Here is a 15,236-nt window from a genome sequence, read left to right as displayed (position 1 = left end):
CGTAACATGTAAGAATATCACTCCGAACATATTTTTCCAACTGTTAATTATATATAAGGATGCATTAGAAACTCATTTAGAGCTAAAACCCGATTAATTAGAAATAAAACAATAATTTTGGAATAAATACACGTTTTAAATGTTGATTTAAATTACTACCTACATTATTTAGTCTGGGGGACATTTACAGTTAGTTCAATAAAGTACAATCTGTCATTTATTAATTATTTATTCATAAACACTTATTCTAGAACCATTTTGGTTACATTAGGTGTTCACGTCATGTTCAATCATTCGTTTTAGAAGCACACAATATTTTTGTGAATCCCACTATACACATCAAATCCCTATTCAAAGCTTAAACCTATAGCTAATTATAAATGTCCCTACATAACAATAATATATAAAATTAACTAAAAACGTTAAAAAAATACAAAGTTGGTGATTAAATTTGTGCCTGACAGAAAATATAAAAGTATGATAACCACATTGTACATATGTATCACGGGAGCCAATAAATACAAAGTTCTGACGACTTTTTATATAATATTAAACTTAAAGCTCACGGTGAGTGACCGCTGCGTCTGTCAGTGCGTCACAAGTTCACTAAAGTATATTTTTTTAACTTTAAATCTAGGGTCAGAGTTTAAGATTAAAATCAGGATTATATATTTAAAACGTAGAGCGATGTAAAAATGCTGCATGTCGTTTTAAATCGTTTATTTATTTTGATTACAATATTGTTACAGGCTGTAGAACCCCTCAGCGCACTGACACACGCAGCGGCGTATGTTAAACATGATAATTATATATCTATATTGTTGAAAATTAGCTATTTTATTTTGGTCCAACGATATAGCTAGGTCCAATGTTAAACGTAGTTCACGGAAAATTTAACGCGAGTTAAGGCGACGTCGGTCACGATTTATGCTCACTTGAGTTACATACAGTTTCTGAATGTTTTTTAACGAATGTTATTCTCCTTAACTGTGATTATGTAGTATTGCTTGATTAAATTGATTTGTCTGAATCTCTTTGTAAGATTATTTCTGTAAAATAAACTTTTTGTTAGTCTTCCAAGTTGTCTTTCGACATTTTAATTCAATTGTATACTATAGTTTTAATTAAGAATCAATTACGTAGTTTTAATCTTTGTTTAAGCTTGATCTTTCATTTAGCGTAAATTATTTAGCTTTTCCTATCCGCTTTAGTGAATATCTGTAACATTTCAAGAATACTGCCAACAATTTGAAACAAAAGACCTAACGCTCGGAGCACTGAAGTTGGAAACTGTATGTAGCTATCTTCCACGAAGTCGTATACGGCGCCTGGCTGCAATCAATGTTATTATATAAATACAGCTAGTATTTTAGTGATTTGGAAGTTCCCCCGCTGTTGTTAATCATTATAATTTAACCCATTTTTAATTTTGAACAAATTGTAGCTGCCCATAGCCCAGATGTTTTGTTCCTTCCAAAGATAGTGCGTTAGTTCACAATATTATTATTATGTTTAGTTATTATTTGTTCGGCACGCGCTCGCCTCGTGTCGGAGGTATGAATTGTCTAATAAACATATCTTATCTCCTGAAATGTTGTGTTTTCCTTATGTTCTTCAGTATCTCATATTTATTACCTAAAACCTAATGTACAGTAAGTGATGCACTTCACTAGTTTACACTATGCCCGGGCTATATAAGCTAAATTTTTTAAGGGATGTTTTCACGAGGCGCGGGTGAAACCGCGGAAAAAGCTATTTAAAAATATGATTAACTTGACATATTAGTTCAAATTAGTGGTGTCCTTTTTCTTAGAATGCTTGGACGCGCCTTTTGTCCTCTTCCATTTCATTCTTCTGTTCTGGAACCATACTTTCACCTGTAGCAAAGAAAGAAGTTACTGTAGTACCTAATAAACATTACATACCTACGATTAACGTTGGATGTTACTTTATAATAAGCTCTTTCTAACCAGCGGAATTTCCGCGCGGGTTTTGGATAAAATGGGTTTCGCGTAACAAAATTCAGCGTTTACCTTCACACGATAAAAGCCGTGTGTAGGCCCTCTCAGTGAGCGATAGAATAGGTACGAGCAAATTGAATACCTAGGTAAAAATAAGTTGCATTTTAGGTAAAAGTTAAGCTAGTCTAGTATTATGATAGGTAGAGTTGTCATATTAAGAAATAGTTAAACTGCCATGCCCTATCGGTCCTAAGTGTAGGCTATTAGATTCCCCATGGTATAGGAATTTACTACCTAATGAAAATTACCTGTCGTTCAGTAAGATGCAAGGCGACGGCGATCTCATACCGTCGCAGACGCGTCAGGTAGTTAGCTCGAGTAAACTCAGCCTCCAAGCTTTTGATCTGCGCCTTCGTGAACGCTGTCCTTTCTTTGCGACTGCCGCCGGGGGAACGGGTATCTATAACAACAATGTTATATTTATTTATAACATTTTCAGTGGCCTTATGAAAGGATAAAGGTCCCTTGGTCGATTGGAAGCATGTGCAAGTCTGGTTGACTAAGTAAGTACTAAGGGTCCTACCGAATGAGCTGTTTAAACATCTAACAAGACCTAGGTGTAGGTACCAACATACCTAATAGTATTGCAAAGTTTATTGGCAACGCTAAGGTACCCATTGCATTTACGACAATGCAAGCTTCCTTTCTTGGCTTGGCCAATCAACTGAATTGGATAACAACTTGACGGTATTTTAATATTTAGTTAGAAACCTAATGAATGTTGGCATTTGGTACATTATACGCACACTTTTCTTTAGGTTTTCAGTCACACGCAACGCATTCCAATTTTCACATCCTAGTGTAAACAGTGCGCTAACTCATTTGTAAACGTGGCTTAGTTGCTTGCCATGTCACCAGACAAGCTGCAGAAAAGATTCAACAAACAAAACAGGAAAATTCTCTTCTCTTTTCAATAACAAAAAAACTTGCAATTAATAGTCAATATCAGCATCCGTTGCAGTAACTACAAGCAGATGTTTCGGCGCCGGCGCCGACTGTCTATTGTTTATGATCGCTTTATAGCCGTGTTTGTGTCGCGAATCCTGCGCGCGCGCATTTCCACTCGTAAACCTGAGGTGGCAGGAAGGTGCAATGTTTATTGGTATTTTATTAGCTGTGGGATGTGATTTATGACAGGGAATTATAAGCAGTTTAGATTATAGCAACTAGGTATTGACAGGTTCTTCTAGATAGATACATATCTCTTTCTTCGTTGTCATCATGAAAATTCAAAAACTTAAACTGAACTTAAACAGTAGGTAGGTAAATAGAAATGGCGGGATCTGTACCTTCTACTATGCTGATATTCTTAGTTAAGTAATAATGTATCAGTATCAGCGTAATGAAGGTAAGTTCGTAAGAAAATTTGACTAGAAGGTAACCGGTTTAGGTAATTACAAAATCCCTAATATTACAAAAAATAAAGTAGTTAGATGATATTTTCTTGAATTGCTTTTGTTTGTGAAAAACTTTAAAATTGTTATCCAAAACTGTGTAGGTACATAGGTACTATATTTTTATTGACGTGTCATTAAGTTCCTACAGCTTAAATTCAACATTCTAACTATGTATAAAATTAGCCAGATATGCCTTATGTACCTAAGTACCTACTTACTGCCTTATTTAACACACACTATCACAGGTTTCAATGTGAATCTCCATTTCTCTCTACATTCTTTTAGTTTACCGATTTGGACTTCAATTTACTTGCCTACTAACAAAACTTGTAGCCAACAACTTGTTGTATATAAGAATGAAGGAAGAGTTAAGCATAAATACAAGAAATCACTAACCTTCATCCCCAAACCCTCGCGCCTCCTCCCCTTCCTCCTTCACCACCACATGGTTCTCCCACTCTCCCCACTCCCAATCACAAGCTTCTCTCACGTCACACAACCCTCGGTCCACAGCCCTATAGTCATAGAAGAAGGGCAGGTACCCTGGGTGGAAGAACTCCTGAGAGTTCTCCTGTTCTAAAAGAGGTTGGAAATGAGGCTGTTCGACGTTTTCTGGGTATTTCATCCCGTCTTCTGTTTGTGCAGGAAAATTGGATTTTAGGTAGTCCATTGTTTTTTTATGATCGTTGATTGTTATTTTAATAAGTAATTAAAAATTTATTTGTTTTTAACGGTATTAAATAATATTGGTCACTTGACAAACTTTTGATCGTAAAGAAGTCCAGTCTTTCTTCTTAGGAAAGGTTTTCAACACAGTTTTTCCTCTGACTAACTTTTATCAAACTTGTCTACATAATCACTAAGTTACAATGTAAGACGTCTTCCCTAGCCCGAGTTTCAGCGACTGATTCCTGAACATTCAGCTGAGATGCTCGCACGCACGCTACGATGGGCGGGGCTTAGCTTAGGGCGGGGTTAGGTACAGATTGGACAGCACAGCGCTATTTGAATTTGTCATCTCAACACTGTCATTGTTTTTTTATGATTAGCCGTTTCTTTTGCTTAATTTCATGTTTTGTCAACCACAAATCACAGAGCTATTATGACGCCTCTCTATAGAGGAATCTGAATAATAATATTAGTATATGCTTTCAGTGGATGCAGGGACTTTTATCATTTCATAAGGCCTCGAAATATTTTGTAAATAAATATAACGGGGTACATAAAGAGAGTAGGTACATAACGGGAATACATAGAGGGGAGCACATAAGGGGAGTACATAAAGGGCTTCCAAAAGGAAGTACATAAGGGGATTACATAATAAAGTATATAAGGAGAGTATATAACGAGAGTGCATAAGGGTAGCACATAAGGAGAGCATAAATATAGAACATAAGTTTACAGTTAAGTTTTTCCGCTTCAGCACTAACGCCCGTATTGGATTGACACAAAACGGTTACCGACATAGGTTTTTTTTTTTACCTAGATACCCTTATTTTTTCAATATTTATTTTCAGAGCGCCTTGCCATATTTTGCCCCATTTCATACTTTCTAGGAGATATCAGATTGAACCAATATGGTTCATCATCCTCCGAGCCTTTTCCCAACTATGTTGGGGTCGGCTTCCAGTCTAACCAGATTCACCTGAGTACCAGCGCTTTACAAGAAGCGACTGCCTATCTGACCTCCTCAACCCGGGCAACCCAATATCCCTTGGTTAGACTGGTGTCAGACTTACTGGCTTCTGACTACCCGTAACGACTGCCAAGGACGTTCAATGACAGCCGGGGCCTACGAGTCATTGGTGTCTAAGATATACATACTTAGAAAGTACATACAAACTTAGGAAAGTTGCATTTGTACTTGCCTGACCTGGAATCGAACCCGCGCCCTCCTACTTGAGAGGTTGGTTCTTAACCCATCACGACATTATATGGACTAATATGGTTCATACTTCCAAATGCTTCCTTCATGAGTCGACGTGGTTAAGGCGAGGAAGTGGTCAACAATAATTCCATAACCGGCACGCGCATCTAAGGCGCCAAAAGGGGTCGGAGCGTCTGAGCGGGGCGAGGATAACAATACGCGCGCTAGCTTATAACTAAAAGTCGTAAGCGACAAAATGGTTTTGTAATTTTAATATTTAGAAATGATAATTTAATAAAAATTCCTACTACCATTTTAAAGAGTATGTATATACTCAACTACTAAAAAAGTTAAGAGGCTTAAATCGGTCCCGTTTGCCCATAATATGTGAATCTCTTTTTAAAAAGAGGTATGTTTGATACATTTTTCTCTGTTATAAAAGTTACCTAATCATGTTTCTACAACTAACAAAATAAGGCTTATATCATGAACTTTCAGGTAACCAAGTTGTATTTTGATCCGTTTTGTATTTACTGAGAAAAATTGACATCCTTGGCGCCAAAAATTCCAATTCGTCCTCTTAATTACAATACAAATAATAGATATCTATTACTAGTTAACTAACACAAAATTCATAGAAGACTTCCTATTTAGAAAGCGATTAGTATTAATGATGTGATTTAGGTGCGACCGACAAGCTCCCTGCAAGGGGCAGTACCGACCCCTAGGGACCGCGCTGTCCTCAGTTTCTCACGGTGACAAGACATTCACTATCGGTTCGTATGTTGATAGCTTTATAGTTATTTATTTGGATTTTTAAGTAGAACTGAGTACCTAGGTATTTTGAAGTTTCGTGGAGAACATATAATCTAGGAGTGTTTATTTGTCTGGCTTCCCAATGTTTTATATTCCTAACAATCTGATCAAGTTAAGACCTATTGTTGCCCTAGGGAGTCATATGCATATCATTATTTCACTCATGTCATGTAGGTTCCTGCATAAGTGCTTATTGGGTATAACCACAGATTACTTAGTAGTTAATATCTAGATGGTAATGGTAAGAAAGATTTGATTTGATTTCAACGGCGTTTAGCAGGTTCCACTTTGTTTAACCCTACTTTAGATGAACTGATAACTGACTTTTGTGTGACTGTTGCAATATTCTTACTTCTGACTGACAAATCATGCTTATTTGTTTAAGTTAGTACTAACGCCGATGCACTAAGTAGATCGATGAAGCGGATGAGATATAGCTGCAAATCCGTAGGAAGCTGCGCGCGCGCCGGTAGCCGACAGTCGGGCACTGCGCCTGGTTATATGGCTGGCTTACATTCCCGTTCCATATGTGAGCAGTTTATCTGTATGGCCTAGAAAGTTAGCTACTTACTTATACCTAGTGCCTTAGGGTGCTTACATTAAGAAACAGGTTTCTGGTACAGACAAACCTGTACGGGTAGGTACCGATCAGTGCAGGTATAAAGTACTCACATATAAAGAAACAGGTTTACCTGTTGTGTAAAGAAACAGGTTTACCTGTTTCTTTATAGTGATTGTATTGAAATATAGGTACCTGCACTGATCGGTACCTACCCGTACAGGTTAATCTGTACCGGAAACCTGTTTCTTTATGTAAGCACCCTTACCTACAAGTACTGATTACATTTGCATGAATCGCTATGTCTTTTTTCCAGGAATTTAGGGAATTAGCTTGACATTTCGAAAACCTCTTGTAGTCTACTATTGGACTTTGTTTCATATCTTAATATAGGTACACTGGGGGGGGGTTATTCCCGCTCGGTAACACCCTTTCATCAACACTTGACGATCGGGAAAAAAAGTTTCGTTCGTTCACAGTGTTGACGAACGCTACCTACTTATTATTTTAGTGTAAAATGGTTATTATGCACATGATAATGATTAAAACATTTAAAAAATCCATGTCATTTTATTTCCATATTTTAAAAATAAAAACCAGCATTCATGGACACTGCGAACGAACGAAACTTTTTTTTCCCGATCGTCACCAGTGTTGACGAAAGGGTGTTAGCGAGCGGGAATAACCCCACTGGGGCCCGATTCTCCTAGTTTTAATTAAGCGACATACGATTCACATTCGACTGCGATCCAATCACGACTCGATTACGACTGAAGCGTATGTGGCATTCCGCTATTTTTTCTTTGAAATAAACGTTATTATCCTTTTCTGTCATTCAATAATGAATCATTTTGTCTGCAAATGATTTACGATTGCAATATGATTGTAATTGAAACTACCGCATAGACCAAAATCTCCAAAATAGTAGACCAATCGCAAACCAATCGAATGTCGTTGGAATACGATTGGTCTTATATTAGTAGCAGAATGCCGGATATGGTGAAAACTGCTATTGCGATCATATTGCGATTAGATTTCTATTAAATGACATTATTAACTTAAGAGAATCGAGCCCCTGTTCGGTTTGCCAGGGGGATCCATTTTATTTCCTAAAAGAGTTCAGAGGTGACAAACCCGCCACTCAGATTTAAACAAAGCTATCATCGATTGTTTTTTTTCCGTGCGCGCACGCACCCTTCGCGTTATGTTTTGGCAGCTGCGCATACGCTCGCGATGAGCTACTAATTACTGGTTTTACGGTAGTTTTTTATCTCTTCATTGATTGTAATATCTGAGTCACTGGCGTTTGTTGAAATAATACGGATTGATAAGTTATTGGGAAGCGTTGATTGGTTGATCTTCTTGCTATTATTTTGTATTCCGAGACCATGAGAGTACGACTTATTCCTTAGATTTCTAGACATATTTGGTGCGGCAGGTTTCTATTCTTGTGCAATAGATGACTTCATTCTCCAGATTGTCAGACTTGGAGGTGACCAAATAACATGGGGACACGATGTCTCTAAGTATGTAGGTACCTAATAATAAAATGATATACAACTATTTCTTTTCATGTCCTGTTTACGAATGGTTAGGGTTACCACCATTTTGTAAGTATTCATATCTCTAGCTGTTGTTATTTCACAAATCCTCAGTTAACCATCCTTCCTTGAGTGTAGTGAGATCAAATGAAAGGAAGGGATTAGCTTACTGAGCGAAAAGATTTCCATCACTATAAACTGAAAAATCTTTTCACTGTGGATTCTATCCTACTTTTTGAAAGTTGTCAGTCCAGGCAGTAAGCACAGCCCTACATCCGAATATGTCGGGTGCGGATCTGATGAGCTAAACAGACGCTATTAAACACATAACACTCCTTATTTATAGTCGGCACTCCATTATATCTGTGTTGTCTTATTTCGGACATAATTCGTTTTGTTGTCGTTGCTGGTCGATGTACTTTTTGTATGTGTGTATAATTGGGTCATTGTGGTTATAATTTAATATTACTTTTCATTGCCTAACTAAGTATAACTTGATTCATCTAAAGTCAACTAGCAGAAGAGTTTGATTCAAAACGCTATTCTCAGGTACTGATAGTCCGATTTAAAAAATAAGCCATGGCCCGCTTGTCGAGAAAAGCTAGGCTCTTTGTAAACGGATGCAAGAAGATTCGGCGGAGCGCGGTTCAAACCCAGCCTTGGCACCACAAGTAAGGCAGCAACCATGCCTACTATTAGGATGGATCTGTATCTAAAGGTATTTTTAATGAAACAACAAAGTTACTTGTCAACATGATTTTTATTTAAAATCAATCGTCACGCCAAGACACGTCTGATATCAATAAAAATAGTCAATAAGTTACATAAGCCATACTCGCTCTCGCAAGTTTATCACATACGATATACGTTACACTGATTCAAAGCCATTATTAAAAAAATTAGGTACTTATCAAGTTACTGTCGGATAGAAAAAAAAAATAGACTTAAAAATACAGTTTAATTTATGTAAGATTGCACCAAAAGCACCTAAATTGTAATTGGTATGTTATAGTATTTATTTAGAGAGCACCACAAAAAAGTTGTATTTTTTTTGGAATGCTTAAAATCCGACAGCAACTTTAAATAAAACCGTTTATATTAAGTATGTAGACATGTTTTCATTATTTAAATGCAGAGACAATAAAAGCTTTAATTACTTATAGAAAAGTAAAGCCTAGTTAGACACCTTGCTTGAAATAAAAAATCTTAATCCTACTTAATACCCACGTTCGTATTCTTACGCCATTTTCCATCCTTACATACTTCCCGCCAATTTCTTGCTTTATATAAAAATTATACTTATTTACTAATTTACAGGATCTAGAATAAAGCCTCTAGTGATCGCAATATTGCACGAGCCAAAATACTAATGTTTTTATTTAGCACGTAGTATTTTAGAATTCAAAACAATCATTGACAATTTATCGGAAATATCAAGTGTGCTTTATTTTTTTTTACTTATTAACTACATGTTTTTCGTCAACATTCTGCCTAATAAGCCAATGTTTTTATTAATTACAAAGAGCTTTTCTTTTTGGTAGATATTTAGTCATGAGATATATTTCCATCTACATTATATTTTAGTAATTTAGAACAGAATGTCGATATAATTTTGTCTCTTACATAAACTCTTTGAAAAGCTGAAGCAGGTAATATTTTTAATTGTATTATTTGAGTATCAAATTAAAAAAAAATGCCTGTGTTTACATACGAAACAGTTAAAAACCTGAGCGGGATTTACTCCTCAGTTTCTCACGGTGCAAAATAATTGGAGAAATAAACTTGTGCTTCCAGCAATGCACTTAAGTAGTTAATTTTCTCAATGAACTTAATTCAAGCAAGAAAATTCGAATCGTGAAGAATAATATTATTAATCCTATGTGTTTAAAATTCCTTGTAATCAATCTGATATTAAATTTACCACTTCCTATGCTTTTCAGCCCTTTGTACTTAAATAGTTGATATTAATAATCATGTATTTTTTTTATATTGCAACATCAACATCTACGTACAGTTGTTTTAAACCATAGAGCATGGAACTCGCACCGTTTATTTTCGCGGTTGTTTCATCCAGGCAAAGGTCATGACTGCAATGCCAGTAGCCTGATGAAGGTGATAGTGGTGTATCTGATGATGGTCTTAGTTCTGTCGGCTGCTGTCAGCTACCGCTGCTGTGAGTGCCGCGGGCTCGCCGGGCTCGAGTTACTGAGCGCGGACAGGGAGCTTGCGCGCTTCATGCTATGGCAGGAAAAAAACATGGCGTCAGTTATTTTGCGCGGTAATTTTTAATAATACTTAGTGTTTTTGTTAAAAAAATAATATTTAAATTTGGATAAAAAAATAATTGGTTCTGAAATTAAATGTTAACAAAATAAGCTGGATATATTTTGATCAAATAAAAATAAAATGGAAAGTAGCGACATCTGCAGGCAACATGTAGACTTTCTGATAAAAAATGGTTTTTTAGTGCTTTGCTTCAAAGAAACAATATTTGCAAATTGAAGTGTATCGTTCTGTTAACGACAATATTAGTGCAACACATTGACAAATGTGCAATTTAATACATAATAACAAATTGAGATTACCTTCACATCAATAAAAAACTCCTTAAAATTCTGCAACTTGTTGAATAATTTGAAATACCATACACCAGATATAATAAAAGCCGAATTGTAAGCTTAGGAACGCGATAGTAAGCGGCAATAGCTTAGCTTGCGATATAAAACCTTATTTTACAGAAAAAATTTTCGTATCACAATACTGGCATATGAGAATCCTTCACCGGTTTTAATAATTGATACTAATAAAAAATAATCAGCTGGTTTTCACTTTATTCCATCAAATTTTTAGAGTGAATCCTTTTAACAATCGAAGTCTGATAGTTGTTTCATGGTGACTGCGATGTGGCGTGGTTACCTTTCAGGGTCAGTGAAGTCTACGTCGGTTGGCAGGTGGGCGGAGTGGCGACCCGCGAGGCGACTGAACAGTCGCGCGGAGGAGCGCCTCAACGACTCGCGCAGTTTCGAGAAACTGGCGCTCCGAGGCACCGCGCCACAATCCTGCCCCCGTGTTATGCAATTTACACTCCATTTTGTTTCAAATATAAAGTTGATGGGTATAAAGTAAGGTCAGAAATGAACTTGATTACTTTCAGGACGGTATTAGATTGTTTTCCTTTAATGTAAAAACGGAAAGGTTATAGACAGGCTGTATGAAAAACACCTCTGCCAAAAGGAACATCAAAACGGAAATGGCGGGAAAGAACCACAGATAAATGAAAGTCTACGATGACAGAAGACAGTGTAACTAATATGTAGGACAGTCGTGAACTTTACAAAACATTAAGTGAATGAGATGCCGACATGCATCTACTCTAACAGCAAAAGCCGTTATAAACATGTGTTCGTGTATCTGTTTGTTTGTTTGTCATGCGTCTCGGTTGCATCGTGGGCTATAAATTGCATAACACTGTAGACTCACCTTCATCCGAAATAAAAAATAAATAAAACCAATAATAATGTTACATAAATTATATTTATTAACAATTTTTATAATTACCATTCGACGTTCGAGATAATAAAAAAATAATTCTCATTGCTGTGACGTGGCGGTTTAGTTAAAGGGAGATTCTTTAAAAAAAAACTGTCAAGTTATGCCGATATTGTAATCTAATGTACATAGAAAATTCCACATATCAAGCACCCCCATAGTTTAAAAAGAAATTCAGTGTATATAAAAATACTATAATAATATTTATCACCTACTCTCACATAAAGCTTAGATCGATATACGCTAACACTGGAATGAACGTTAAGCATAAAATTACTGATGATTATGATAAAACATGACTGTTGCTAAAACAAATAATGTAGCTAGCTATACTCAACCGTACATCTTGTACAGAATTATATAAGAAAACTAATGCAATTCACTTGCATTAGAATACTCATTTCTTTCAAATATTTGACGAGTTACAACTTTTAAAATTATATCTAAACTACACTAATAATGTGTTCAAAAACAACAAGTTACCTTGCCAGGTTGAGTAGAGCTAAACGTTCACAATTATAAAAATTCACATCCATGCATTCTTCCTAACAAAGAACACGACATACATCGATAAAAAATACAATCAGTAAATTAAAATTGATATTGTAAGCGAATAAAATCGTTGTTTAAACATGCGCAATTAATTATTAATAGAATAAAAATTATTGTAATGATAATATGTATAAATAATTTCAATGATTATAAATGCAAAATTCAGCTTATAAATTCTCAAAACTTGTATGCATTTTATATGATCAGCGTCAGTTCTTCAGTAACCACAAAGACCCTAGACTACTGATTCTCTAATAGCACGAAGAGATAAGAATCTGCACCAAAAATGTACTCACAAATACATTCAATTTAAATTCTGGAAGTTACCCAATAGTTACCAAGCAACATGGGCGTGGTCATATAAAATGCACTTTACCAACAAATGACTAAGTGTCACCATATAAAACAGCATAATAAAACCGTCTTGATACTTTGTATTTATTTATAAACAAAATATTGTATACTACAGCGGGACGGCTCACTGGCATGCTCCTATCACACGTTCATTTGTAATTTATATTTTTTTATAGATTTTTTTTCTTTCTTTCAAAAACTTTTATTTTTACTATAATTATATCGCATGCTAATAAATAATACTAAGCTACTACACGCCCATTTTCAATTCGTTGGTATAATTGCTTGTATTAAAAATTAAACTTACCAAGGCTTGGGCCTCTTACAAAAATTGTAGCAATATTTTCCCAAGAAATTCAAAACGGCGCGGCAAATTAAGTGTGGAACGCACGTGATCCTCAAAATATAGTGAGCGGACATTAGTCTTGATACGAATAAGCAATGGTTTTGCCTCAAGCTTTGCAAATAAACATCTTTATATTGCAAAAATTTAATTTAAAATTCAGAATTAAAATTGCCTGGTTTCTTAAAACATACTTTTGAATAACTCTTTAACATCTAATAACAACAAAATGATTAGACCTTCTATCTAGTAAGGTAAGTTAGTGCGTACAAATCTACTTCTGACATCAAGTGAAGCCATTGCTTAGTTCGTGGCACAAGGACCATGTGCGTGAAGCGTGTATCTTAACCCTAGTGTACACTACGTAGCTATTGGTGCGGAGGATTGCTGCCAGTGTTGATGCCTAGCGCATTGAACAGCTTTGACTTTAGATTCATACGCGGTTCGCTCGCTTGGTTCGCGCCCTATAGGACAAAACAAAACAAATAAAATGTGCAAATTAAAATAATGGGTGTGTTTAAGAAGCTGGAGAAAAGATTTACTCTAAATAAGGTTATTTAGAAAGTATGTTGTTGTATAAAGTTTGAAATATTTCATTGAGGATCGAGACTTTTTGAGTCAGCTAAGTCATTGTTATTCGGCTGACATTTAAAATGTTGAAGCACAAAACACGCTTTCAACTTTTAATCATACTTTCGTCGAATCATAATTCGATAATTTTGTGCATTGCCAAAAAAAAAAACAAAAAATAGAATAAAAAGAAGAAACAAAAAATAGGGAAACAGATACTTAAAAAAATACATAGACAAGACACCACAGATAACATAAAAAATAAACCAAATGTATGAATAATGTGATGAGGACATAAAGCAAGTATGTATTTGCAACGCTGCCCAATGAGACCGAGCGAATGAGAGGTGGCTGTGAAAATAATGCTGAAAACCTAAGCAGCTGTACTTTGAGATATACCGTGTGAACTAGCTTAGCAGGTTTTCGACGGAAATCTATCTTCATTACTAAAATAGAGTAGATTATAATATTGTTTGAGGAATTGAAGCCGCAAACTGAATGCGTCCTCATTTTGTCAGGAACACAAACTTTTTTTAAACTTGACACAAAAATAATGAAACATTAAAAGCACCGCAAATAAAACCCGTATGTATTAGAGCAATGGAACGATTGATTAAATTATAATGTAACGATCACGCGAAGTCATAGCCGTTTTTGAGTTGTGAAACATTTAGCTCCCGAAAGCTTTTGTACACTGCACAAATACTGCAATTTATTTGGCAATACTCAACCTTCAAGCTTCTATATTATAATTTTATTTGCAATCTATTATTATAAGTAATATTTCATATCAGATAGCCACAAGTAGGTGAACTCTTTTCATTACTTATTTTGGCCTGCATTTTACTAATTCAAATTCATCCATAAAAAAAACATAAATCCCCTGTGCAAATGAAAATTTTAGAAAGCTTTGGACTTATATGGTATGACTAAATGGAGTCATGTTAGTATAATGAATCCCTTATGAAAATCATTCCATCCACAGGTTGAGTATCACCATGAGTGCAGCTTACTGGTGCATACTATCCGAGGATTTCTATAACCTATCCACCTTCTATTTTGCAATTACAAATTGAATGCCATGAGGCCTGAAACTGCGTTAAGCATACACAAACGTGCCCGGTTAACGCAGTTTTAGACCAATGTAATGACCAGCTTATGTAGAAATTCAATCTGTAATCGCAGATCGTTGAATAGGTAGGTTATAGAAGCCCGTTAGTGAGACAGGACATGCACACTGAAGCACGGACACTAGCTGAACTGTGCGACGAGAACACGACAGCGACAACCCAGTGCGACAACGAACCAATTCAGCGGTGTGGTGGCTTGATTTCTTTTTTTATACATGCTTTTTTATACTAAGTTATATCCCCCAAATTGTGCTAATAAGATTTAGTGAGTATTTTGTAGAAAATTCAAGTTTTTGATCAGTGAATCCGTTTTCTTGCAATGACAATGCAAATGCAAAGACTGGTCGCTTTCAAAATAGATGTCAGTTCATAGTTCTTTTCGAGACAGATTAACTGACCAAGCACACGAATTTCCGTAAAACACACGAACCCACCTATTTACAGTACCTTAAACTATAAACATAGTGATTTGTAACCCACAAAAATAAAAAATAAAACTTTTGCAATCCAATACAATTTTGTGTGATAACCCCAAAA

The 15,236-nt window shown here is 35.6% G+C and overlaps 2 protein-coding genes across 7 annotated transcripts in view; both read right to left on the bottom strand.

Annotated features, from left to right (window-relative positions):
* Positions 1-180: 180 nt before the first annotated feature.
* On the bottom strand, positions 181-4,245 carry LOC124636132 (homeobox protein MOX-1-like). Its single transcript, XM_047172058.1, has 3 exons — positions 3,815-4,245; positions 2,270-2,421; positions 181-1,877 (listed from the first exon to the last, which is right to left on the bottom strand). Exons 1-3 carry the CDS (start codon positions 4,086-4,088, stop codon positions 1,782-1,784), a joined length of 522 nt encoding a protein of 173 aa, XP_047028014.1. The 5' UTR covers positions 4,089-4,245; the 3' UTR covers positions 181-1,781.
* Positions 4,246-8,942: 4,697 nt separating this feature from the next.
* LOC124636163 (kinesin light chain) overlaps positions 8,943-15,236 on the bottom strand; it is a 60,845-nt gene continuing 54,551 nt past the window's right edge. For 4 of the 6 annotated variants that reach the window (XM_047172100.1, XM_047172098.1, XM_047172102.1 and 1 more), the window contains one exon: positions 11,717-13,463. In XM_047172100.1, coding sequence (XP_047028056.1) covers positions 13,368-13,463 — 96 coding nt within the window. In that variant the 3' untranslated portion in view covers positions 11,717-13,367. Of the gene's footprint in view, positions 10,440-11,716; positions 13,464-15,236 lie in introns of those variants that run through there. The other 2 variants (XM_047172101.1, XM_047172103.1) reach the window with 1 other exon arrangement.

The sequence above is a fragment of the Helicoverpa zea genome, chromosome 14 (assembly GCF_022581195.2).
Source record: "Helicoverpa zea isolate HzStark_Cry1AcR chromosome 14, ilHelZeax1.1, whole genome shotgun sequence".
Lineage (NCBI taxonomy): Eukaryota > Metazoa > Arthropoda > Insecta > Lepidoptera > Noctuidae > Helicoverpa > Helicoverpa zea.
The sequence above is the reverse complement of the archived record's forward strand: the minus strand, read 5'-3'. Positions and strand labels throughout refer to the sequence as shown.